This window comes from Monodelphis domestica, chromosome 6 (assembly GCF_027887165.1).
Source record: "Monodelphis domestica isolate mMonDom1 chromosome 6, mMonDom1.pri, whole genome shotgun sequence".
In the NCBI taxonomy this organism is placed as follows: Eukaryota; Metazoa; Chordata; class Mammalia; order Didelphimorphia; family Didelphidae; genus Monodelphis; species Monodelphis domestica.
This window is the reverse complement of record NC_077232.1, coordinates 19,780,473-19,806,212: the sequence shown is the minus strand read 5'-3', so window position 1 is coordinate 19,806,212 and position 25,740 is coordinate 19,780,473. Positions and strand designations below refer to the sequence as shown.

At 43.8% G+C, this 25,740-nt stretch overlaps 2 protein-coding genes across 2 annotated transcripts in view; one reads left to right on the top strand and one right to left on the bottom strand.

Annotated features, from left to right (window-relative positions):
* The window catches only part of UBE2L6 (ubiquitin conjugating enzyme E2 L6), a 51,792-nt gene extending 36,313 nt beyond the window's left edge, over positions 1-15,479 (bottom strand). Inside the window, exon 1 of the mRNA XM_056801728.1 lies at positions 15,418-15,479. The gene's annotated coding sequence lies outside the window, so the exon portion shown is untranslated. The remainder of the gene's footprint in view (positions 1-15,417) is intronic.
* On the top strand, positions 1,151-18,686 carry SERPING1 (serpin family G member 1). The gene is made up of 8 exons (XM_007497475.3): positions 1,151-1,208; positions 1,816-1,902; positions 3,024-3,609; positions 10,157-10,291; positions 11,639-11,842; positions 12,607-12,746; positions 13,907-14,126; positions 18,196-18,686. Exons 2-8 carry the CDS (start codon positions 1,840-1,842, stop codon positions 18,441-18,443), a joined length of 1,596 nt encoding a protein of 531 aa, XP_007497537.2. The 5' UTR covers positions 1,151-1,208; positions 1,816-1,839; the 3' UTR covers positions 18,444-18,686.
* Positions 18,687-25,740: the final 7,054 nt, after the last annotated feature.

Below are 25,740 nucleotides of genomic sequence, written 5' to 3'. Positions count from 1 at the left end.
TTCTACCTGTTACTCTCTATAGTACCAGGCTAGGGATATACAGAGGCAATTTTCTCCCTTCCTCTCTCTCCCCACTTTTCTGTTAAAAATTCTCTTGATCAGATTAGAAAGCCTCCCAATAACTGTACCTTTGCAGACCACTTCCAGGAATACTTCATCCTAGATCTAATACTTACTATTATTCCTGTATTTCAAACTAACTCTGATCCAGAAATCCAGTTCTTATCCTGACACCATCCTCTTCCTGGCTTACTTCCCAAGTCTGCCTTCCTATTCTGAACCACTTTGTTCAAATACAACAGGGATGGGAAAAGACACAATTTCCTTGAATGTCCTTGGTTTTAGCCTCAAATGTGATAATCCTCAGCAATGGTGCCTGTGTTTCTTCTGATAGGATCATCTGTCCCCCCAAGAATCACCAGGAATGAGGGAGTACTGCTCATCAAAGTGACAAGTCTTGAAGGTGCTTAATTAATACTGGTTGATTCAAGGTTATCCAGGAGACACTTCTTTGAGGATCTTGAGTAATGAATCACTGTGTTTGCACCTTCTTCAGCATCTAACAGGTAGATAAAAGGCACATCCAAGAGTCAGAACCTTCTATTTGATCTGCTGGGTTACTTTAAACTAACTCTCCCCAGTCTCTGTGCCTCAGTTTCCCTTTACAGTAGAATGAGCAGATCACAGAAGTAAAAAAGAAAGGATCATTTGGTCCAACCATCTTGTTTTCCAGAGGAGGAAACAGGAATAGAATGGTTCAAAACTCATCGAGGTAGTAGGAAGCAAGGCTAGATCTGAACTCAGAATTCCCCACTCCAAACTTTTGGACTGAGTGCATCACTGAAGCTGTTGGGACTGAACTCCTAGTGAAGAAAAAGAGAGTTCCTGCAAAGGGTGGGGATGGGGATTCTTCCAGCGGTTGTACCGTGCTGACTGCAATCCAAAGGGATCCTAGCTCCATCCTTAGCCTTGAGGTTACAATGTGGGGCTCCCTGGAGAGTCCTTCAGCCCAGCCTGATTTACAGGAACTCACAGCGGCAATCAATCATCCTTAAATTTTAACAGGCCAGGCCAATGTCCAGGGCCAGCCCATGGCTAGGGTTGGTCCTCTCCACCCCATCTGGGTTGGACTCTGGGGTCACTCTTCTCTGAAGTGCCCACTGAGCAGGAGCTGGGGAGCAGGTTTGGTCCTGGGCAAGGTGAGGAAGGTAACCTGTGCCGCTTTAGAGGAGAGAATGGCCTTCTGTCTCTTAATTCTCACCGCCTCCCGCCATCCCCTTGTGCCCCCAACCCATCCCATCCCATCCCATCCCCGCCAGTCCTGAGGGCTATTCTTTGGAACTTTTCTCGACTCCTCCCCTGTGCCCCTCAGGCCCCTCAGCTCTCCCCCTCCCCCACCCCACCTCCCGCCTAATCCAGGGCCCCATCTCCTGCTGCCTCTGTTGCTGTTTTCTGCCAGAGCCTGGACCCCTTCCGCTGAACAGATGGACAGAGACCCCGGCCTGCGCGGGGAGGAGGAGGAGGAGGAGAAGGAGGGGAGGTGCTGGGGTGGAGTGGGGGGAGGTGGGGGCGGGGGAGAAGGAAGGCCAGCTGTGCTGGGAAATGGAAGAGATTACAGGAAAACAAAACCAAGGGGAGGGGCCCAAGAGGGGAAGGCCCGGGGAGAGAGGATCTGGAACGAAAGAATGAGGAGAAAGGAGGGCTGAAGCTGCCCCGGGCCCCACCCCCAAGCCCCAGTCCCCCAGGACTGGAGCCCGCCCCTTTGGTCTCAGCCGGCTGGGGACTGACCCGGGACCCCCGGCACTGGTTCAGCAGGTCAAGGCAGACAGCGACGCCCAGATGGCAGCCCGGCTGACCCCGCTGCTGACCCTTCTGCTGCTCTTTCTAGTGGTCCGGGCCGAAGTAAGTGCCCCCACCCAACACACACGCACACACACACTCAGTTTGGGAAGGGGGGCGGGGGCGGGGCAGGGGGGGAAGGACCCGTGGTTAACTCTTTGTGTGCCGAGAGCTACAGTGGCGTAGTCCAAAACGCGCTCGATTTAGAGGGCATCCTAGACTGAACATCTGGACAGAACCTTAGGGAGCATCTCATTTGAGATGGAAAATGAGGTCCCGAGAGGGGAAGAGACTTGTCTAAGGTCACACAGCTCATTAGTGGTAAATCGAGGATTCAGACCTAGCACTTTTGCCACTAAAACCCACCCACCTCTCTATGCGGGCTCCCTTTGAAGCCACTGGATTCCAAGCCTGGCTCTGCCACGACTAGCTGTATGACCCTAGACAAGTCCTTTGTATTACCTGGAAGCAAAAAAAGATAGGCCAGAACAAAAACAAACCAAAAAAATCTTAGTTCCTCTTCCTGAGAAGCTCAGGAAAGGTTTATGGGCCAGAACATGTTTTCCTGATGCAAATCTACCTGCCCCTTGGGATGGCTGCTTGTATATCTGTAATTAGGAGTGAGAGGTGAAAGGGATGGAGGTGAAGCCTGACTTTGGGTCAGAGCTATGCCCCTGGATAGTAAAGAAATGGAAGGAAATGTTTCTTTGAAGCTAGTTTCTTCAAAGCTAGGGCTTTGAGTCCCCTTCCGAGCCACTCTGATGGGGTGGACAGCATGAGATAGGGTCTGGTCTAGGACTCAGTCCTTTCTTTGGGGCTCTAGAGTTAGAGAGAGAAACTTCAGAGTACAGTCTAGCATTGATCATCAATTCTCACCAGAAGTTGCAAATAGGCAAATTTAGAAATAGCCTCTTGGACTTCCAAACTGAAGGGGATCAGAGACCACCTAGTCTAACCCCCCTCATTGGAGATCTTCAGACAAAGGCTATTGGAACATGTCTGAGGTGTCTTGTATCCTATGAGGTTTCCTGTTGAGATATGAATTGGACTAAATGGCCTCTAAGGTCCTTCCTGCCCTGAGACTGATTCTATGGGCCCTTCCATGGTTTTAGGCATTAAGTGGCCTGGTCTCCTGGACTATGTCCTTAAGACTCAACTTCTCCCTTTCTTCTGGGCAATTGAAGGTAAACCATGGTAGCAGAGCAAAGGAACAAACAAATACGGATGGTAAATCATTGATCCAGTCAAGTGGAAAGAATGAATCAGAGATTGATCTGGATACCTCTAAAGGCTACAGCAAACCCCAGAAAATGGCAAATATTATAAAAACTGAAGAGGGGACTTTCAGGAGACCACCCAAGAATTCATTTGTGGACCATCCTACAGAATATTCCACAGAGTCCACCACCCAACCAAGTACTCAACCTCCTACAGAGCCCCCCACTCAACCAACTTCCCAGCCAACAACTCAACCAACTTCCCAGCCAACAACTCAACCAACTTCCCAGCCAACAACTCAACCAACTTCCCAGCCAACAACTCAACCAACTTCCCAGCCAACAACTCAAGCTCCTCCTGAGCCTACATGCCTGGAACCTGACATTTCCTGCTCTGAGACTGAGACTCAAGAAGCACAGAACATGTTGGGGGCTGCCTTGACAGACTTCTCCCTGAAGCTCTACCATGCCTTCTCATCCGTAAAGAAAGTGGATTCCAATATGGTCTTTTCCCCATTCAGCATTGCCAGCCTCCTCACCCACATCCTATTAGGTAAGGGCTTGCCTGGATACTCCCCATCATAGCTGCCCCTGATATCTTCTTGGCTTCCCCAATCAAAGCCACAACAATAGTAATCCCTCCATGTACTTCCCATAACAATATGGCCTCAGGAAGGAGTCTTCTAAATAGTGGTGATTGGATCAGGTGCTAACTTCTTCCTGCTCATTCCTTTAGTCCTCTAGCTGGTTTTTTGAGCATCAACTCTGTAAGGTTCTTTGCTCTGTACTTCAAAGTATACAGATATCACCCTTGCCCTTAAGAAGCCTATATAATCTAATAGAGGAGAAAAGCCATGCACACGCATAACTATAATATGAAATAGTACATGATGAGTACCTGTAAGTGGTACAAACAAAGGAATATAGGAACTCAAAAGAAGGAGCAGCTGGGGAGGTCAGCTTTCTGGAAAATGGAGCAATAAATCTAGACACTGGAGGAAGAATAGAATTGAAATGAAAGCAAATGTGGGATAGAGAGAGAAGGATATTCAGAAAAGCAAAATAGTGTGTTGAGAGGTTCTGGATCTGAGATCAAATCCTAGTTTTTCTACTTCCTAGCAATGTGATTAGGGGTAAATCATTTCATGCCTCAATTTCCTCATCTTCAAAATGGAGATAATAATACTTGTGCTGCTTTATAGTAATTATTATTATTATTACTCCAGTCAACCAGATGCATGGTTGTATCAATGTGACTGATCACTCCAATGATCCATGTCTGCCCATTCTGTACCACTCTCATCCATGTCCTTCCACAAGTTTGGTATAAGAAATCTAATAAGCATTCAAAGGACGTTGTCACAAGTTTTCTATTTATCTCAGGAAATAGCTATTGCTGTGATATTCCAGGCTTGAGGGAAAGCTAGTTATTGTGTACCTACCACTGTATCTAAAGGCATCATATCTCACCTGGTAGATGCCTATCCAAATTGCAGGCCTGGTGCCTAGAAGGAAAAAGCCAACTTCTAGAGATCTAGAGATCTATAACATTTTTGTGTGTCCTGGACCCACTAGACAGTCTGGTGAAGCCTATGGACTCTTTCTCAGAATCATGTTTTTAAATGCATAAAATAAGATACATTGGATTACAAAAGAAACCAGAGAGGGGCACAGGGCTAATGCTGACTCCTTCCTTTACTCCTCTCAAGAACTAAAGAGTCATTAATTTCCCTCCAAAAAGGAGAACAGTTTGATTCCTCCTTACTAAAAAGCAGGGACCCTGCTAGTGCTTCATCCATTCCTTTCCTCATCCCTTAACATTGGAGGCCCTAAACTAGAGGATAGGTGATCACTTTTCCTTGCTGGAAATAATGTTGAGGACCTTCTTTTTTTCTAGCAGTTTAACAGTTTATTTTTTTATTTAATTAATTAATATAGAACATTTTTCTATGGTTACATGATTCATGTTCTTTCCCTCCTATCCTCTTCCCGCCACCCCATTCAAAATTCCACTGGGTTTTACTTGTGTCATTGATCAAGACCTATTTCCATATTATTGATAATTGCACTAGGGTGATCGCTTTGAGTCTATATCCCCAATCATATCCCCTTCGACCCATGTGATCAAGCAGTTGTTTTTCTTCTGTGTTTCTACTCCCACAGTTCTTGAGGTATGACTTAGATGAACTGCCCCTAAGGCCCCTTCCCATTCAGAGATTCTGATTTAGTGAAAGATGGACTAGAATGGGCAAAGAATGGAGAGCAAAAGAAGAGTTAAGAGCCTGTTTCTGCAGCTTTGGTAACAGGTGACAAGTAGACTTAGCTTGATGGATAAAGCTTAGAGGATGGATGTTTTGGGAACTGATAGACATGTAAAGACTAAAGAGATTGTTCCTTCTCTTCCTCCTCCTCCCCCCATTCCCCTCCCACTCTCAATCTCTCTCTCTCTCTCTCTCTCTCTCTCTCTCTCTCTCTCTCACAATCTCTCTCTCTCTCTCTCTCTCTCTCTCTCTCTCTCTCTCTCTCTCTCTCTCTCTCTCTCTCTGTCTCTGTCTCTCTCTCTCTCTGTCTCTCTCATTGTTGTTCTGGGGATTCCATGGGTGTGGGGAGCTCCTGGTGAGGAATTTCTTCTCCAGGTCAGGTTGGCCCTTGCTTCACTTTTACAGAGTTGTTTGAGGTTGGTGAGAAGGGAGAAGGTCTTGACTGGGGTCACATAGCCAGTAAATATCCAGGATTTGGATTCAGATATTCTCCATACAGCCTCTCTATTGGTGAAGTTAAGATGGGGGGAAAATAGATACATTGAATATTTTTTTTAAAGGAGAGAAAAGTGAGGAGGGTCTCAACTAGGATTTTGGCTGTGTGATTGGAGGGGAATAAATGAATTATGGGAGCCCTAGATCCCAAAAGAAAGAGATCTTTCCATAGGCTCTCCTTTCTCCTCCCTCTTACTCCCCAGAATGAAATGGCTAGGAAATAGCCCAATTTAGCAATTTTTTTTAAAATTTCCAATGAGATTGCTTTTTTGCTTATTGATACTAAGTATCTGTTCTAAGGCAGAAGGGATTAAGTGACTTGCCCAGGGTCACACAACTAGAAAATATTTGAGGCCAAATCTGAACTCAGGTCTTCCTGACACCAAGCCTGGTATTTTATCTATTGTACTACCTAGCTGCCCCTGAAAGACTGTGTTTTTTTTTTTCCTTAAACCCTTAAATTCTGTCTTGGAATCAATACTAAATATTGGTTAGAGTTAGGTAATTGGGATTAAGTGACTTGCCCAGGGTCACACAACTAGAAAATATTTGAGGCCAAATCTGAACTCAGGTCTTCCTGACACCAAGCCTGGTATTTTATCTATTGTACTACCTAGCTGCCCCTGAAAGACTGTGTTTTTTTTTCCCTTAAACCCTTAAATTCTGTCTTGGAATCAATACTAAATATTGGCTAGGGTTAGGTAATTGGGGTTAAGTGACTTGCCCAGGGTCGTATAGCTAGAAAGTGTCTGAGGTCGGTTTTGAATCCCGGACCTCCTGTCTTCAGATCTGGCTATCAGTCCACTAAGCCATCTATTGGCACCCCCTGCTCTTCCCAAAGATTGTTTTTATATCACCTCCATTTTTCAATATTCCTTCATCATGGCCTAGCTTGGGAATTATAGCTGTACTCCATTTGATTTTGATTTTTTTCCATCAAGTACTCACTGATTGTAAGATACTGTGCTTGGTGCTGGGCACACAAAAGTAAGGTGCAATAGTAGAACCTGCCTTTAAGGAGTTTACAAGCTAACAGAGGGGGAAATGGGCAAAAAGGGAAAAAAATCCAGAAATTTGAGGGAGGGATGGAGGTGAGTTTCAGGGAAAGGTAACATCTGAGTCAGGCTTCAAAGGGAGGGAGGGACAGCTGGGTGCCTTAGTAGACAGATTTCAGATCTAGAAGCAGGAGGTTCTAGGTTCATATCTTGACTCAGATATTTTCTAGCTGTGTGACCCAGGGCAAGTCACTTAACCCCAATTGTCTAGTCCTTACCATTCTTCTGCCTTGGAACCAATACTTAGTATTAGATTCTAAGGCAGAAGATTAAAAAAATTTTTTTAATTAAGAAAAGGAGGGAATTCAACAGATAAAGAGATAAAGAAGTAAGTGTCCATTTTCAACTCCAAAAGTGGATAGAATTTTTTTTAAAACCCTTACCTTCCATCTTGGAGTCAATACTGTGTATTGGCTCCAAGGTAGAGGAGTGGTAAGAATTAGGCAATGGGGGTTAAGTGACTTGCCCAGGGTCACACAGCTGGGAAGTGGCTGAGGCCAGATTTGAACCTAGGACCTCCCGTCTCTAGGCCTGGTTCTCAATCCACTGAGCTACCCAGCTGCCCCCCCAAAGGTGGATAGAATGAGCCAAATTATGTAGAAAGCAAGAGCAGGATGAGAACAGAGGATGGAGAATAGTTCAATTTATATTTTGGAGAAGTGATGGGGAAGCATGTCTCTTGCTCCTTAGTAGAGGATTCTAGGATTCTTCCATTCTAGGTGTGGAGTGACACATTTTCATCCATAGCTTCTACACTTTTTTTGGTAAGAGCAGGTAAGTGGTATAGGGGATAGAAGGCTGGGCCTGGAGTGAGGGAGACTCATCTTCCTAAGCTCAAATCTGCTCTCAGATACTTCCTAGATGAGGGACTCTGGGCAAGTCACATTGCCCTGTTTCCCTCAGTTTCCTCATTTGTAACATGAGCTGGAGAAGGAAATGGCAAAACCACTCCTCTATCTTTGCCAAGAAAACTCCAAGTGGGAACAAGAAGAAACAGACAAGACTGAAAACAATTGAGCAACACTTTTCTGTTGCTGTTACAAAGATGACTCCTACTGGCCTGAGAACAGTTCAGTTTAGCTGGAATTGTTATTCCATTCAAGGGAATAATAATGGGAGGGATCCTTAAGTTGTTGGGTTGTTTGTTTTTAACTATTCCTAGTGCATGTTAGGCCCTGTCCTAGGTACTGACAATACAAGACAAAATGGAAAGCAGTCTCTGCCTTCAAGAAGCTCACAGTTTAGCAGGGAAAGCAACTTGTACCTATCAAGATATATACAGACTAGAAGATTATTTTGAAGGAAGGGCACCAACAGCTGGGAACATCAGGAAAGGCTTCTTATAAGAGGGTAGAGCTTTAGCTAAGGCTTGAAAGAAGCAGTAGGGATTCTAGCTGCCTCATAGAGGGCCTCAAATGGAAGGATCAAACCTTTGTATTTTACTTGGTAGGCAATGGGAAGCCACCAAAGGCTTTGGAGGAGGGCTATAATATGATCCTAGCAGTACTTACATGAGAAAAGATTGTGTGGGAGGCAATGTAGATAAATTATATTTATATATCATATAATATATATTATAAAAATAAATGAAGATAAATTAGTAAGGAAAAAAGGTTGGAGGTAGGGGGACCATCTAGGAAATAGTAGTCTAAACAAGAAAGCATGAGAATATTTAAGACCTAGGGTGGGTTCTGGGAGAATGGAAAAAAGAACTGGATGCGAGATAACGCCAAGATAGGAATGACCCTTCTCAGCAGCTCACTAGATGTAAAGGTGGAGGGAGAAAAAAGAGTGAGTCCAAAGATGATTCCAAGGTTGTAAATCTAGATAAGTGGAAGGATGACAGTGCTGTGGGCAGGGGTCCAGCCTCTCTCACAATTCCAGGGTTCCCGACAGGTGGCGAACGATCAGTCAAGAAAAATAGCAAATGGAAGACAGCTTAATCATTACAGCTATGGGACTGCTTTGAATCTGATAGACTGCTCCACCATTTCCATGTCTGGTTTTTATTTTTATACCCATTTTCTTGGCACACAGATGTATTACCTAACACACATGTTCAAAGAGAGATAATTAGAAAAGTGATACATTAACTTTTAACAAATCACTTGATTAACATTCTATATTCTTATATTGTGATTACAGACAGCATACAAGATAAATGATTTCATCACAGATGGCTTAATTTTCTCATTGCCCTGTGAGGAGTTTTAAGCTTACAAACAATCAAGGAAAATTACTTATTTCTTTTAATAAAATGGAATAATTAATCAGCAGTTATTAAAAGACAATTCAACAATCATATCATTGACGTTGAGGGGTACTGGGAACACAATTCAAATTTAGACTGGTCATTTTTCAGGGTTCTAGGGAGTTTTTGAATTACTGATTTGTGTAATTGAGTCACTGAGGCATACTGAATTTTGATGTACTTATTGTGTACATCAGTTATTGTGTGGGCCTCTATGATCGATTTGTGTGCCAGCTTCATGAGAATAGGTTTCTGTGAGTAGGAAAGTTCTTGGGCTTGGCCTGTAGCTGCGGTTTTGCTGAGAATTATGTACCTAAGTAAAAGTTAACCCATGATGGTCTTTTCGGGATTGGGTTTAAGGATCTGATCTCTTGGTGATGTTTTAAAGAATTAGGGTACAGGTGTTTTGCTCTTGCATTATTTCTTTTGAGACTAGGGGGAATAATAATCATATCAATTCCATAGGGTAAGGGGCATTGATGAAAGAGGTCCTGTAAAGGGGGACTAGGTGGGTGATCACATCTCACCAAGGACCACTCTGTGGTCTCCCCAGTTACCATGCGTGACTCTGTTAAAGTGTCATGGACTGATGGCTCCCAGCATGACAGTATCCTTAACAGTATTAGAGGAGTTAGAAGGAGATACCAGTAGAAGAAAAAAGAGGGTGAGCTTAGCTCTAGACATGCCGAGTTCAAAGTCTCAGCAGAATATTCATCTGGAGGCCCTCAATACCTAGTTGGAAGGGTGTCATTATCACTGGAGAATTAGGGAGATTCGAGATGGAAATATGGACTGGACAAGTCATCTGATTAGAAGTTAGAGTTGAAGCCATGATAGTGTATATATTCATCAAGGGGAGAGTAAAAGAAAGCAGGTCTAGGATAGAATCTTGTTGGAAAAGGTGAAGCCTCAGCTTTTGACCATTTCCAGAGTTTCTCAAGAATCTTCCATAGCATGAAAATAAAACTCATTTTGGTCTGTTCTAACCTTGAATCCAATCTCAATTCCTAACCTTGAACCCTGTCTCATCTATCCCAGGGGCTGGAAACACCACCAAGGGAAACCTGAAAGATGTTCTCTCTTATCCCAATGATTTCGACTGTGTCCACCAGGCCCTGAAGAATCTTTCATCCAGTGGCTTTGTCTCAGCCTCTCAGATCTTCCACAGCCCTGGTGAGAAGCCATTGACAAGGGTAAAGGAGTCAGCTGCTCCTCATTGCTGAGGAAAGCTCTAAGAGTGCTCATCTGTATCTGACAAGTGCCTGCCATTGGTCCAAAATAGATTTTGAAATTCCAAATGGTGGGAAAGATGGGGAGGTGGAGGAAACATGATAAAAATCAATAAACCTGAGTATAGGACTTTTGTAGAACTATGTATGACATGAATCATTGAATGAAAAAGCATTTATTGAGTGCTTCCATAGTGTTAAGAACCATTGAATCACTTTTAAGGAACTTACATTATAATGGTGGGCTTTAACACATATAAGGCAGTGGTGGTTAGGGGAGGATGTTTTTGCCTGCCTTTCTGAAGCAAGAGGAGGAAGGGCCAGGAGCCAGGTACAAACCACAGCATAGCTAGAAGATAGATAAGGAGAAGCACGATTTGATGCCAGCTAGATAGTGTGAGTTGTCATCGATCGAGGCCCCAGGAATCTAGCCTCAGACCCTTCCTAGCTGTGTGACCCTGGGCAAGTCACTTAACCCCCATTGCCTAGCCCTTACTGCTCTTCTGCTTTGAAACCAATACACTATATTGATTCTGAGTTGGAAGGTAAGGTTTATTTTTCTTAGATCATGGTCCCCAAAAGGGAGGTCCAGAGCTGAGTGGCTTAGCTCCCCTAGGATGTGATTTCTGGCCATCCAATTTGTAGGTTACTATGACAGCATCAGCCTAGCAAGGCAAGAAGATTACCAAGGAGGAAGCATGCTCTTGGCATACGTTAGGAAGTCTGGGTGTGGGCCCAAGGGAGTGGAAAATCAGAGAAGAAGCAGCTATGTTGGGTTGTGCACTAGACTGAGAATTAGGAGGTCTTACAATCCAAACTTTGCAGCTTTGATGAAGCATGAAGTCAACACAAAGTTTGGGGGTGTGACTGGACATAGGAATAAAGGAATATGGATATTCCTTTGGAATATGGATATGGACTGGATAGGAATAAAGAGGGAAGGTTGAACTTGGATTGAGGAAGACCTCCATTAAGATACTTCATGGAATTCTTTTCCCTGAGCTTCAAATTCCTCATTGATAAGGAGGAAATAAGATGATGATGATGATGATGATTTTCCTCTACTCCTAACTGATTCACTCTGGCAAACACCCTGGACCTCAGTTTCCTCAATGCTCAAATGAAAGGGTTAGACTAAAGTGCCTCACCAGCTTTTCTGATTCTCTAGAATATGAAAAAGGAAAGCTGGGCTTGGCATGTGTTCAGCTAAGGGCTACCCTAGCAGTAGGACTGAGGAAGTTCCCTCTTCTTTTCTCATCATGGCCTGCCATTGTCATTGTCATTCTCCCAGGCTTGGCTCTAAAGGAGACCTTTGTGAATGCCTCCCAGACCCTGTATGGCAGCCAGCCTATGGTTCTGAACAGTGACAATGCAGCAAACTTGGCCCTGATCAATTCATGGGTAGCCAACCAGACCAATAACAAGATCACCAACTTCCTGAAGAACCTGCCATCAGACATCAGTCTTGTCCTCCTCAATACTATCTACCTTCAAGGTAAGAGATCTCCAGATGTGAGAAGAATCCATGTAAAACTCTCAATCCATTTCAAAGCATGGTTTAACAGCAGCTAGTGCTGTTGGAGTCCATAAGACGCCACATTAACACCCTGGATGGGTTGCTGGGCAGGGATTCAAAAAGATCTAGCTTTAAATACTTCCTCTGACACTTTAGAGTTGCTTATTATCTCTAGTCACAAATGGGTAGAAATCTGAATTTGTGGGAGAGTTCCCACACCAAAAGTTCTCTATGCAGAACAACATCCTAGAATCTTTGTATCTTTTTTTATAACCTTATGTGGCTGGTTCTCTGAAAGTTTGGGACAAAGTGTAGCCCTAAAGACAGCCTCTTCCTATCCTAGAACTTCCCCTTTTCCACAGGTCCTTCCTCCCCTCAAGATTTGCCACACTCTGCCTCAGCGCTGATGGCTTACTCACTACCAAAACCTCCAGAAAGCCTCAAAGTTACCTCTTCTCCCAGAGGCGGCTGGGTATGGTGCAATAGCATGAGATTTGAAGTGAGGAGATTTGGTCAGCTCTTTGACTTGTTAGCAGTATAACTATGAGCAAGTCACTCTATCTCTGAACCTCAGTTTCCCCATCTTTAAATTTCAGTCCTTTGGTAGAACCATGATCTCAATGATATGGCATTTAGAAAGTTGAAAGTGGGATACAGAGGTGAGCTATTAGTAAGCGTTTCTCCAGCACAAAGTCCACATCTTTCTGTCTCTGTCCTCCCACTCTTTCTCTTTTTTCCTTTAGCCAAATGGAAGATAATGTTTGATCCCAAAAAATCTCTCCAGGAGTCGTTTTACCTAAAATCCTCCAAGGTGAAGGTGCCCATGATGAAGAGTGAGAAGTATCCTGTGACCCATTTCACAGATCCCAACTTGAAAGCCAGGGTGAGAACATAAGGTCTTGCAACCGGCCATTTTAACCCTCCACTTACCTCCCTGAAGTCCTTTCTGTATTTCCTGTTTTCATAGACATGGAGGGATCTTTCTCCTCCAACCACTTTCTCTCCAGGGCCCTGGTGACTCTGTCAGTTGCTCTATGGTCACAGAGATAGTCAGGGCTGGAAACTAGATCAAACCCAGATCTTTTGATGCCAAGGCCAAATCTCTTTCCACCTACCCAACACTGCCCACACATGGGGCAACAGTTAAAGTATGAGAGAGCAGCTGTGTATGATTAAGTGCTGGCACAGGAAGAAGTAGCCTCCAAGTGCAGAAGAGGGGCTCTGGGGAAAGAGAGAGCAATGGCAATGGGGGGACCTTCTAAGAGGAGGGGACATCACAGGTGAGTTCTAAAGGATAACCAAGAATGATGCTCAAAAGTAAGCGTTGGTAAATGGTTGTTGCTCCTGTGAAGTGAGAGAAGCTGCTGCTTGGTGTTCTGGCTTGTCCACCTGATTCAAGCACACACCCACCATCTCTGGTTTTCTGCACCTCCAGCCAGGGTGTTTCAGGCTCATATAAACCTTTGAAGGTTTACAAAGCATTTTCCTCACTACAACCCAGAAAGGTCACTGAGGTACTAGTAACATTATCCCCATTTTACAGATGAGGAAATTAAGGCTTGCCCAGGTCAAACAATTAATTAATGCCAGGAAAAGGACTCAAACCCAGACCCTACTGCCTCTAGATTCCATGTGTTATGTTACCTTGCCTCTTTAGCCCACCAAATATTTGCCTGAGTTCTCATTGTCAACATGCTACCACTCATCCTGAGGATCCCCTTATTCTTCTCCCAGAATTCCTCAGGAGTCTCCAAGTTAATGCTTGCCATCACCTGAGGAACATCCGTCCATTGGGGGTCAAAAGATCAAAATCTTCTCTCTGACATTTGCATGACCTGTGGGAAATCACTTAATCCATGAACCTCAGTTTCTTTATCTGGAAAATGGGAGAATTGTACTAGATGGACTCTGAGGTCCCTCCCAGATCTTGCTTTCTCATCTATAACCCTGTAGCTCACGAGGCAAATGTGAGTGCACAGCAGGGATACTCTGAGATCTCACTAGCAATGGGAAGGCTGAAGGGCCATATCTCTGCCTCCCCAGGTTGGTCTTCTGCAGCTCTCCAATGACCTGAGCTTGGTGATCCTGTTGCCTCGGCACTTTGGCCTTCAGCTTGCTGAGGTAGAACTGAAACTCCACAACCCAGTCTTCAGTGCCATCATGGAGAAGCTAGGGAAAATCAAGAGTTATTCAACTCTGCTGTCTTTGCCTCGACTCAAGGTGAACACCAGCCAGGACCTGCTGGAGATCTTGGAGAAGATGGGTAAGCTTGGTGACCTCATTATGTTTGCTCAGAGTGGCGTGGGAATGGGAATGACAAGGGACCAAAGAATGCCTACCCATCCAGATAGACCTCAAGACTCTCCTAAATGCTTTTTATGCCCATTATCTCATTGGACCCTCACCACAATTCCCTGAAATGGCTAGCATGGCATTGTGGAGAGGGCAATGGGATTGAAGTCAGAAAGACCTGGGTTCAAATTCTGCCTCAGGTACTAACTCTATGGCCCTGGACCAGTAACTTCCTTGTATCCTACTTTCCTCAACTATAAAATGAGCATTGGACTCTGTGACTTCCAAGGTCTCTTCTAACTCTAGATCTCTGATCTGCTGATGCCATTTTATAGGTGAGGAAGTTGAAGCTTCAAATTCAGTGACATGTTCAAGATCATCCAGCTTATTAGTGCCAGAACCAAGTCTAGAATCTATGGCTCTTAGTTCCTCATGCCAGGGTTCTTTCCATTTCACTGTGCTGGAGAAACTGGGTGGGAAGGATAGATGCAGGATTATGCAAAAGCATGATCCATGGGAGAAATGAGGAGGGTCTGTGAAAGCAGAGAGAACCAGAGGAAGCTGAAAAATGTATGAAAATAGAAACAGCAAGATTTGGCAATTGATTGGATGTAAAGGTAAGAGAGAGGGAGGTTGAAGGAATTGCAAACCTTGGAGAATAGGAGTATGAGGGAGCTCATTGGCAGAAATAGAAAATTTTGGAAGGGGGATGAGTTTGGGGGAAAGATACAATGAGTTGTATTTTAAACATGTTGAAGGAAGTAGCTGTGGCTTAGTGGTTAAGAACACTGGGTGTGGAGGTGAGAAGACCTGAGTTCAAATCCATCCTCAGGTACTTCCTAATTGTGTGATCCTGGACAAGACACTTAATCTCTGCCTGACAAAATGTTCTACTGGATCCACTGGAGATGGAAATGGCAAACCACTCCATCATCCTTATGGAAAAAAAAAAACCCTTGAATAGTGTAATAACTAAATTAGATTTTGACTCAATAGGAGAGTTATAAAAGTGGTCGCCATTTATAAAATATTAGCCCCTAAGTCAAAATGACTGTTAGCTGCTTTTTTTTACAACAAAGTAGAGATAGTGAAAATGGGAAAAAAGGAAGGAGACAAAGCCTGTTCTAGCCTATCAGTCCTAAGTGCTGCTCCAGTGAACCCAGCAGGGGCTTCCCCAAGTCCTAATCTCCATGTGGATTTCCCAATAGTCCTCAGCCAGAAGTGCACCAATGCAGCCTCTTCCTTTAACCTGAGTCACTCACCCAGCAAGTCTCTCCAGCATAGGAAGCTCCAGTCTTCTGAGAGTCTTCCTCCAGCCCTGCTCACCTATGTAGAGTGAATCCCAGAATGCTCAGGCTAGCCTTTTTTTAAAGTAGTTTTCTCCACCTCACTTCCTGTTGCTCCCCCCACTTCACAGGAACCAATCATAGTCTCTCAATTTGCCTAGCACTGCCCAGGAGTGGGACAGTGCTGGTGGCCTTTGGAGGTGTGTGTGAGTTGTGAACTCTCTTACTTAATGGTTAGCTAGGTGCTAAAGAGGGGTGCTTTAAATTCTTGATTTGATTAACTAAAAATAGACAAAGGGAGAGTTAATTCTATCTTCACAATAGCTGTGGCCCATGGGGTCACAAAGAGTTGGGCATGACTTCATATCTCACATAAGCCACTGAGTTTGGAATGTCTAATAGGCAATTGGAAATGCATGAGTGGAACTCAAGGAAAAAAGTAGAGCTGGATATAGAGAATCATATGCATGGAAATAAAAATTAAACCCATGAGAGAGTTGATGAGGTCATCAGGAATGATGGAGAGGGAGAAAAGAATAAGTCTTAGGACAGAGTGTTGGGGTACACCCGCAGTTGTGGGACTTGCTTCGCGATAAGCCAGCAAAATAAACTGAGAAAGAAGGATCAAACAGGAATCCTGAGAGAGAGAAGGATCACAAAAACCCAGGAAGAAAAAGTCCAGGCGAACAAGGTGGTCAACAGTGTCAAATACAGAAGATTAAGAAGGATGATTAGGGATAGCTAAGTGGCCCAGAGATGAGAGGTCCTGGGTTCAAATGTGGCCTCAGACACATCTTAGCTGAATAACCCTGGGCAAGTCACTTAATCACAATTGCCTAGTTATTACTGCTCTTTTGCCTTGGAACTGATATTTAATATCCTATCCTAAAACAGAAGATAATACTTTAATAAAAGAAGAACAAGAACAAAAAGAACCAAGAAAAGAACATTGGGCTTAGTCACTAAGCCATCAATAAAGAGATTATTTCATTTGAGTGCATCATTTTACAAAGGGTTAAGGAGGTGAGTAGGAGGAGAGGAAGTGAAGGCAAGAAATAGAGAGCTCTTGTTCTAAGCATTTTGCCAAGGAAGGAAGGAAAGAATAGCAGGATATAGTGAAGACTTTTTTTTTTCTGGATAGAGGGGCCATGAGAATGTTTATAGACTTAAGGGGAGGAGCCACAGTGACAGAAGGGAGGGAGGACAAGATGCTGGAAGTGAGATATATTAAAAGAGGAGGACACAGCATATACAACAGACAGATACTTATTAAATGCCAACTGTGTACAGATCACCCCCTCCCACTCCTGGATGCTGAAGAAGACACAAAATTTAGATAAAGGCTTTGTCCTCAAGTCTAGGAGGCGTGTGACATGTGTATAGATGACTAGAAAACACAGTATTCTGTTGGATTTTTTTTTAATCCTTACCTTCTATTTTAGAATAGCTCCTAAGCATCCATTCCAAGGCAAAAGAGTGGTAAAGATTAGGCACTGGGGTTAAGTGACTTGTCCAGGATCACATAACTAGGAAGCAACTGAGGCCATATTTGAACCCAGGACCTCTTGTTTCCAGGCCTGGCTCTCTTCACTTAGCCACCTAGCTTTCAGTTCAACACAATATTTCTAAAGTGAAATAAGTTATCAATCATGAGCATTTATTTTATTTTTTTAAACCCTTACCTTCCATCTTTAAATCAATACTATGTATTTGTTCTAAGACAGAAGAGGGATGAGGACTAGGCAATGAGGGTTAAGTGACTTGCCCAGGGTCACACAGCTAGGAAGGGTCTGAGAACAGATTTGAACCCAGGACCTCCCATCTCTAGGCCTGGCTCTCCATCCACTGAGCCACCCAGCTGCCCCCAATCATGAGCATTTATTAAGCCCTTACAATATGCCAGATATTATGCATTTTGGACACTGGGAATAGAAATCCCCCCCAAAAATGAAACACTCTCTATATTTTTTTTCTTCTTTACTTTTAAATTGAGAGGCAGAAGGAAGAAAACAAGCATTAGTAAGTACCAGGCACTGAACTAAGTGCTTTTACAAATATTTTCTCACTTAAAATGGGTAGGACATTTTTACATTTATTTTTGACATTTTTATTTAATTAGTTCATTTAGAATATTTTTCCATTGTTACAAGACTCATGTTCTTTCCCAGAACATTTTTAAAAGGTGCTTTGTTAATTGAAATTTTAAATAAAGTAGAAGAGAAAAACATAATTCCTACTGTCAAGGATCTAGTCTATATTCTAAGAAAGTGTTATGTGGGGGGCAGCTAGGTGGCTCAATGGATTGAAAGCCAGAACTAGAGATTGAAGGTCCTGGGTTCAAATGTGCTCTCAGATACATCTTAGCTGAGTGTGACCCTGGGCAAGTCACATAACCCTCATTGCCTAGTCCTTATCTCTCTTCTGCCTTAGAACCAATACCCAGTATTGATTCTAAGACGGAAGGTAAGGGTTAAAAAAAAAAGAATATAAAAGGGAAGGAGGTGGAATGGCAGGTTCTGGGGCAGAGAGCAGGCCAGGGAGACTGGAATGTAGAGCATGAAAATGAAGCTGGAGATTGAGGTTAGAGGACCGCTTGATGAGCTCATTTCTGGGGTAGAGAAGTGGGAATGCCTCGATGACTTCATGCAGAGCCTGTTTCCCATCCATGGTAGCGCAGGACAGGACTGGGGGTGCCTCTGGGTCTCCCACCTGTCCCTGACCCTGACTTTCTCTCCCTTGGAATCTTGGACCCAGACTTCTTTCCCTATGACCTCAACTTATGCGGGCTGACCGATGACCTCGACGTTCAGGTGTCCGGTGCCCATCACCAGACCGTGCTGGAGCTGAATGAAGCCGGAGTAGAGGCATCGGCAGCCTCCAGCCTCTCCCTAGCACGCAGCATGCCCATCTTCGAGGTGAATCAGCCTTTCATCTTCCTGCTGTGGCACCAGAAATACAAGTTCCCTATCTTCATGGGGCGCATATACGATCCTAGGATCTGAGCTTTGGGGGGCCACTGGCGGGACCCCCCAGCCTTCATCGCCACCTTCCAAGGCTACAGAACTCCAGAGGCCAGTCCACACCACCACCTTTCTTTCCCTGCTTCCCATCTTCAAGTAGTGGACGTGGGGGCCTGGGCACTGCCCAGCAACTCTTTCAATCCTCGCCCACTCCTTCACCTTCCTTCCTACCTTTGAGGGCCCCATCGAGCCCAGCTTTTACAAATAAATTCGGCCAGGCAAACACTTTTCTGAGTCTTATTTATCGCCATCAGGGTCTGTGGGAGGAATTACCGGGATGACTGATGTTAACCATGATTCCCTGATTATAGTTTTTGAGCTGGAAGAGACCTTAGAGACCCTCTCATCAAAAAAGCCTCTCCTGGGGTGAAAGGACCTCCCAGGAGTCTGTGGATAGACTTCAACCCACCTGGAAACTTGGAGAAGAAAAACAATTATCTTTATTTTCACTCTAGCTAAAAGTTAGTATTTCCTTCCATTATGATTCTTAAAAATAGATGTAAGGGGCAGCTGGGTGGACCGGTGGTTAGAGATCCAGGCCTAGAGATGGGAGGTCCTAGGGTCCAATCTGACCTTGCTGTGTGATCCTGGGCAAGTCACTTAACCCCCATTGCCTAGCTCTTACCACTCTTCTGCCTTAGAACCAATACACAGTACTGATTCTTAGAAGGTAAGGGTTTTAAATATATGATTATGTAGTATTCTGAGAAGGAATCCATAGATTGCATCAGCCTGCCAAATAAGGTCCTTCACTCACACAAAAAACACCTTACAAATATTATCCCATTATCTTCCATTTTACAGTAAAAAAATTTTTTTTAAATCAGAGGTTAAATGACTTGCCCAGGGTCACACAGCTACAAAATGTGGAGGTTGGATTTCAATTCAAGTCTTCTTGATTCCAAGCCTAGATCCACAGCATCCCCTACCTGCTTTAGTATGTTAAGCATGAACAAAAAAGTGGAGAGCCCTGATCTTGTCTAAGCCCTTCATTTTACAGATGAGGAAACTGAGGCCCAGTAGGGCTAAGGGACTTGCCCCAAATCATATGGGAATGAAAAAGCAACTCCCAGACTTGGGCTTTTTCCACACAATTATTCTTCCTGTTAGGGTAGCAAACACTTATGTCATATTTTAAGGTTGATGAAACATTTTCCCTTTGTTAATTCTCACAACAGCCCTGTGTGTAAGTGCTATCATTGATCCTCATTTTACAGATATGGAAGCTTTAGAATCTTAGCTGAGCCTCACAATAAACTCGTGAAGCTGGTGTCATTATCTCCATTTTACAGATGAAGAAACTGAGGCTGAAACAGGGAAAGTGACTCACCCAGGGTCACATTGCTCATCAGTATATGGGAAAGGATTTGAACTTAGGTCCTACTGACCCTAAACCCAGGGATCTGTCCATCACACCATCTAACTTGGGGGATGGGGGTGAATTAATAGTCTAGATAATAAGGTGCTTGGGCTGATTCCTGAGACAGGGGATCCCAAGAAGCCTGCTTGCTGATTGACAGCCTCCAGCAGCTCTCTCAAGCTGAGAATCCTGTTTTCTCCTCCCTGAGGTCCCTGTGGCTGCTCTTGTCCAGCCTGATTTCCCCTTTGCTCCTCTCTCTTAGTCCTCAAAGTCTCTAAATCTCTTCCCTTCCACTCTTATCTTCCAGTGTTTGCCTTTCTCTTATCTCTGGTATTGTATTTAGGCTTCTCTTATCTTTGAATATCACTTTCTCATTGCTTCGACCTCCAGGTGCTTCTCTCTACACTCACTCTCCCTTGCTCCTGGCCAGGCATACTCACACCCCTGCTGGTCAGCGTTTTCAACTCCAGCTCTTCCTGTACTCTCTGGATCAGGGGATTTGGAGTAGAGCCTCTGGTTGGGTCGATGAGAAAACTGAGGCATTGTCAGTGCCTAAGCTGGGATTCAAATCTAAATCATCTACTCCCAATTCAGTCTCTTTACATGATCCTATGATGCCTGTTCTAGAGCATTGAATGTTAGTGCTAGAAGGAGCCCTAACTGAGATGGAGTAGGAAAAGGAAAAGAAAAAAAAGCAGATTATTAAGCAATTATTATGTGCCAGGCACTATGCTAAGCACTTTACAAATATTATCTCATTACAGCCCATTTTACAGTGGAGAAAACTGAGTGAGAGGCTAAGGGACTTCCCCAGTTACCCAGCTACAAAGTGTGGAGGTCAGATTTGAATTCAGGTCTTCCTGACTCCACTGTGCCATCTACCTGCCTTGGGACATAGAGCATGGAATATTAGAGTCAGAGCAGGACTTTATTGATTAGAAACAAAGCCACTTGCCTATACATCTTCTTCTTCTTCTTGCTCCCTCAACCCAAAAGATGCCACATCTGGGCTCTGAGGTATGGCTACTCCAACACAGACACAATATGAAGGCACCATGGACACCAACCAATATCGGGAATTGTGGATTCCAATTTCTCAAACATCTAACCCCCACCAAAGGGACCCCCTGATTGATGGCCTCTGGGGGCTCAGAGAAGTCCTTCATCCTCCTGTTAGAACTGACTGTTTCCTGGTCCTTCTATGGTGGTGCACCTTGGTGCAAAAGAACTGGAAATCCATCTGAGAAGTCCTATTTTCTGTCACCCTGGGTGATGTATGCCTCTATAAAGAATTAAGACATTAGCTCCAAATTGAATATAGGGGTGCAGAGGAGCCTTCTGGCTTCTGGAATGGGACAAGAAGGAAGAAGAAATATTGCCTGAGATTCTGAGATGGTTTGGGGGCAGTCAAGGAACCTCAGGCAGTTTATCTGTGCATGGATTTAGAGCTGGAAAGGACTCATTTTATGCATAGATGAAACCAAGAAAAAAGGGGGGGCAGTAACTTGTCTAACATCATGCAAAAAGCAAATAGAAGAGGTAGGATTTAAACCCAGACTTTTAAAAGATTTTTTTTCAATTAAGAAAAATTTAGGGGTATCACTGGGTGGCTCAATGGATTGAGAGCCAAGATTAGAGATGGGAGGTGCTAGGTTCAAATCCAGCCTCAGACATTTCCTAGCTGTGTGACCCTGGGCAAGTCACTTAACCCCCATTTCCTAGCCCTTGCCACTCATCTGTCTTAGAACTGATTCAAAAACAGAAGGTAAGGGTTTATATATATTTCTGTAACCCCGAGACTACCCCCATCTATTAAGAGGTGAATAGAATGCTTCAACTTCAGTCCCCTGGAATCATGGCTGGCAGCCATTGCATTGATCAGAGTTCTTAAATCTTTCATAGTAAACCCAGGTCTCTCCATACCAGATTTCACTTTCTTTCCATAGCAACAAAAGCACAGACGAGTCGCAAACAGATCCTGCAATGAGGGAAGCTATTCCCACCATATCAGAAGATTCATATGGAAAAAAGCCACTTTAGTAATGTCCATTTATATTGCATCGAAATAAACGAGCCCAATATAAGATGGGGAGAGCAGGTACAGAGTAGAAATCAGATTGGAAAATTATGAAGCCTCAAAAACTGATCAGTGTCAGGTCGATGTGGGTAGGTTAGCATAGAAATGCCAAGAACAAGCTTGAGACCATGGGCATAACTTATTCCCTTAAAATTAAAAAAAAAAAAAAGACTCCCAGGACTGATGGGAACAAAAAGCCTTCTCCAGACGGGGATGAAATATCAAGCCTGCTTCCTAGAGGGCTGATTGTCAGAAGAGCCACTAATGATAAGAAGAGTCCCAGAAAAAAAGAAAGAAGAAAAGAAAGATCCCAAGCCATTGGGGAAGAGTTTCTAGAAGGATCAGATATTAAGCCTCCCTAGACTAAGGGAAGAGAACAATAACCAGAACTGAGGGGAAAGTCCAGAGGTCCGAAGAGCCCTATTTGGGAAACCAATACAAATCACCACGTGAAAAAGGGGTCCATGTAGTCTGACTCCTTTTTACAAGTGAGTAAACTGAGGACTGGGGGGGGGGGGGGGGGGGAATGTAATAAATTGTCCAAGATCATCCCACCTAGTAAGCAGCAGGAGAAGAATTTAAATTCAGGTCTCAGTGCTCACATCTGGAGCTCTCAGTTAGGAAAGGTGCTGAGCTAGCAGACATTAGCCACCAGGCTAGACAGAGAAGAGAAGGAAAAGAACAGGCACTCAGACAAAATGAGCTAGGTTGTTCTACCTGGTGGGGAATAGTTAACAGAAAGCTGGGGGGGGGGGCAGGGCAGTTCTTTAAGAAGCATCATGGAAGGGATGAGGGAAACAACCTTCCTGAAGAACTGGGGGAAACAGAAGCATCGCCCCAAACAGGAAGCAACTATTATGGCAGAGGTTCTGACCTAAGGATACTCATGGTATAAGGCTAGAGGCCCTTGGACATGTACACAAGCTCCTCCAGAAAATCCCTGTCATCATCCTGCACATGGGTCCCACACAGGCTGAACATATTGTTACCATTCTAAAGGGGGGGGGGGAATCCCTAATACCTGGTCATCAGAGCTGTAACTAGGATAAGGCAGTCAGAGATTTGCCCTAGAGTTTGCTAACTCAGTGAAGGGTGGGAGGCATCTCTTCACTGGTCCAGAGACTATCCTTAAACTCATTGTCCTATATAGTCCTACACCTTCAGAGGGGTTGGAGAAAGAGAGAAGGTAGACCCTAGAAAAAGAAGAGAAAGTGGGAGCTAGGTCTTGACTGGCTTCGTTGATAAGAGAGAAGGGATATGGTCCAACTCCTATCTATGAATATAAAATTGTACTCATCACTGCCTCATACTTCCCGAATTATTTTTGTCCTCAGAAGGGGAAAAAATACTACTCGTAGTTCAGCTGGCAATATCTAGGTCCTTTGTCCCTGGAGGAAGATGTGAATAACTAACATAAGACAGATACCCAAGACACCCTTAGAGGCATCTGTGCTCTGGGACAAAGGTCCTCTCCCCTTATTAAAATCTTCCTCCTGCTTTGAATTTCCTCTATGGGAAGAGTTTGCTCCAGAATCTGTCCAGACAAACTCCAGGGCTCCTTTTTTGAGAGACCTCAGCTCCTCAACCCCTTCTTTCTGGACTCTTCTTACCAGATATGCAGACCACAGAGCATCAATTGAAAGTCACTCAAGGGACAGTGAGGTAGCACAAAGTCTGAAGTAGGGAAGGACTGGATTCAAATCTGGCCTCAGGCACTTCCTAGCTGTGGGACCCTGGGCAAGTCACTTAACCCCAATTGTCTAGCCCTTACTACTGCTCTTCTGCCTTGGAACCAATAATGAGAGAGAGAGAGAGAGAGAGAGAGAGAGAGAGAGAGAGAGAGAGAGAGAGAGAGAGAGAGAGAGAGAGAGAGAGAGAGAGAGAGAGAGACAGAGAGAGAGAGACAGAGAGAGAGAGACAGAGAGACAGAGAGAGAGACAGAGAGACAGAGAGAGAGACAGAGACAGAGAGAGAGAGAGAGAGAGAGAGAGAAGAAGAAGAAGAAGAAGAAGAAGAAGAAGAAGAAGAAGAAGAAGAAGAAGAAGAAGAAGAAGAAGAAGAAGAAGAAGAAGAAGAAGAAGAAGAAGAAGAAGAAGAAGAAGAAGAAGAAGAAGAAGAAGAAGAAGAAGAAGAAGAAGAAGAGAAGAGAAAGAGATTTTAGGAGATAGGCTTGCTCTCTCTTGAGTACTTGAAGGGTTATTCTGTAGAAGCAGGATCAAGACTTAGTTTGCTTGCTCCTAAGAACAAACTAGAACTATTGAATAGAAGTATTTTTAAAAGAAGCTTTTTTAGCTTGACACAAAGTAACACTTCCTAAATGTTTAAAACTATTCAGAGAAGGAATGGGCTGCCTGGCTCAGAAGGGAGTGTGTTTACCTCAAGAGAGGTCTTTGAAAGAATACCTGGAATCGGATACATTTTAGAGGGGATTTCCAATGAGATGGGTTGTACTAGATGGCTTTAGGATCCATTCCAGGTCTCAGATTCCATGAGAATTCCTCTATCTTTAGTCCTTACTGATAAATCCCAATCTTTTATCTCCAACCTTGACCCCCTCAGTCTTTAAGCAGGAAGCTCAGGAATGTGTGTGGGGACCACTTTCTAGGAAAAGGGGAATCTCTTCAATATAAAATGAATTCTGCTTCAGAGATAGCAAGGAACAGAAATTATAATTATTCTACCAATCATTTCCAGACACATTCCCAAATAGAAACTCTGATTGACTTATACATGTGCTTCAAAAAAAATTTTTCCCCAATGAATTATGTGGCATCTAACTGCTCCTAGATGTTCTACTCACTAGTTCCCCAAAAGGGACTGGGTCTTAGGTGGAATAATTCAATTAAAACTAGTCTAAGATCATGTCAAAGTCCCCTTCTTAGTCTAATATTCTCTATTCTCAGGTCACTTCCATTTCTGACATCAATTACCTAAAAATAATTTTGATTTAAAGCCCTTTCCAGCTCTGACATCTTTGGTCCTAAGCTTTCTTCTGGATCTGACATTTTTTTTTAAACCTTTACCTTCTGCCTTAGAATTGATACAAGTATCAGTTCCAAGTAATTGGGGGTTAAATGACTTGCCCAGGGTCACACAGGTAGCAAGTATCTGAGGCTAGATTTGAACCACCCCAGGTTCTCCCGACTCTAGATATGGCACTCTATCCACTGAGTTACCTAACTGCCCTGGATCTAGCATTCTATCAAGCATCCTATGGCTCTGAAACCATTAATCTTTTTGAGCCTCAATTTCTTCCTCTATAAAATGGGGGGTAAAAATAGTGGTACTATTTATACCACAGAGTAGTTGCCAGGACAGCATTTTATAAACTTGAGAGGATTACATAAATGTGAACTATCATTATTATTTTCTGTCTTCCATTGTCCTTCCCAGATATGACCTTCTACATTCCAAGGTTTCTTCCAGACTGAACATTCTGTGCCTCAGATTCTGAATTTCTGAGCAGGTATGAGAGTCATGATTAGCTCAGTACAAGGACCTCTTATCCTCTCCCTCCAGTTCTTCCAACGTATTCTATAGAGCTTGGTCCCCAATATTCTCACCACTCCTGTATCCCTTAGGCAAATTCCAGCATATAATGTCCTTCCTCAAACATAACACCCAGAACTAAACATGAATGTAGATGGGGTCTGACCAAGGCAGACTATAGCCAGTCAGAGTATGATCTCTCCCCAGGAGCCAATGCTTTTGTCATCACTCAGTGATCTGGACCCATATAAGGATTGAATGAGTGCATCAATCAGCCAATCAGCAGCTTGCTGTTGTTTGTGTAAATCTGGATCTATAGCTATATGAACATATGCAGTGCATTAATGTGTAGA

Excerpts from the sequence above, each read along its gene's own strand:
- SERPING1 (XM_007497475.3), top strand. The coding sequence starts at position 1,840 with ATGGCAGCCCGGCTGACCCCGCTGCTGACCCTTCTGCTGCTCTTTCTA. Across the intron at positions 1,903-3,023 it reads TTCTAGTGGTCCGGGCCGAA|GTAAACCATGGTAGCAGAGC; the intron begins GTAAGTGCCCCC and ends GGGCAATTGAAG. Across the intron at positions 3,610-10,156 it reads CCTCACCCACATCCTATTAG|GGGCTGGAAACACCACCAAG; the intron begins GTAAGGGCTTGC and ends CATCTATCCCAG.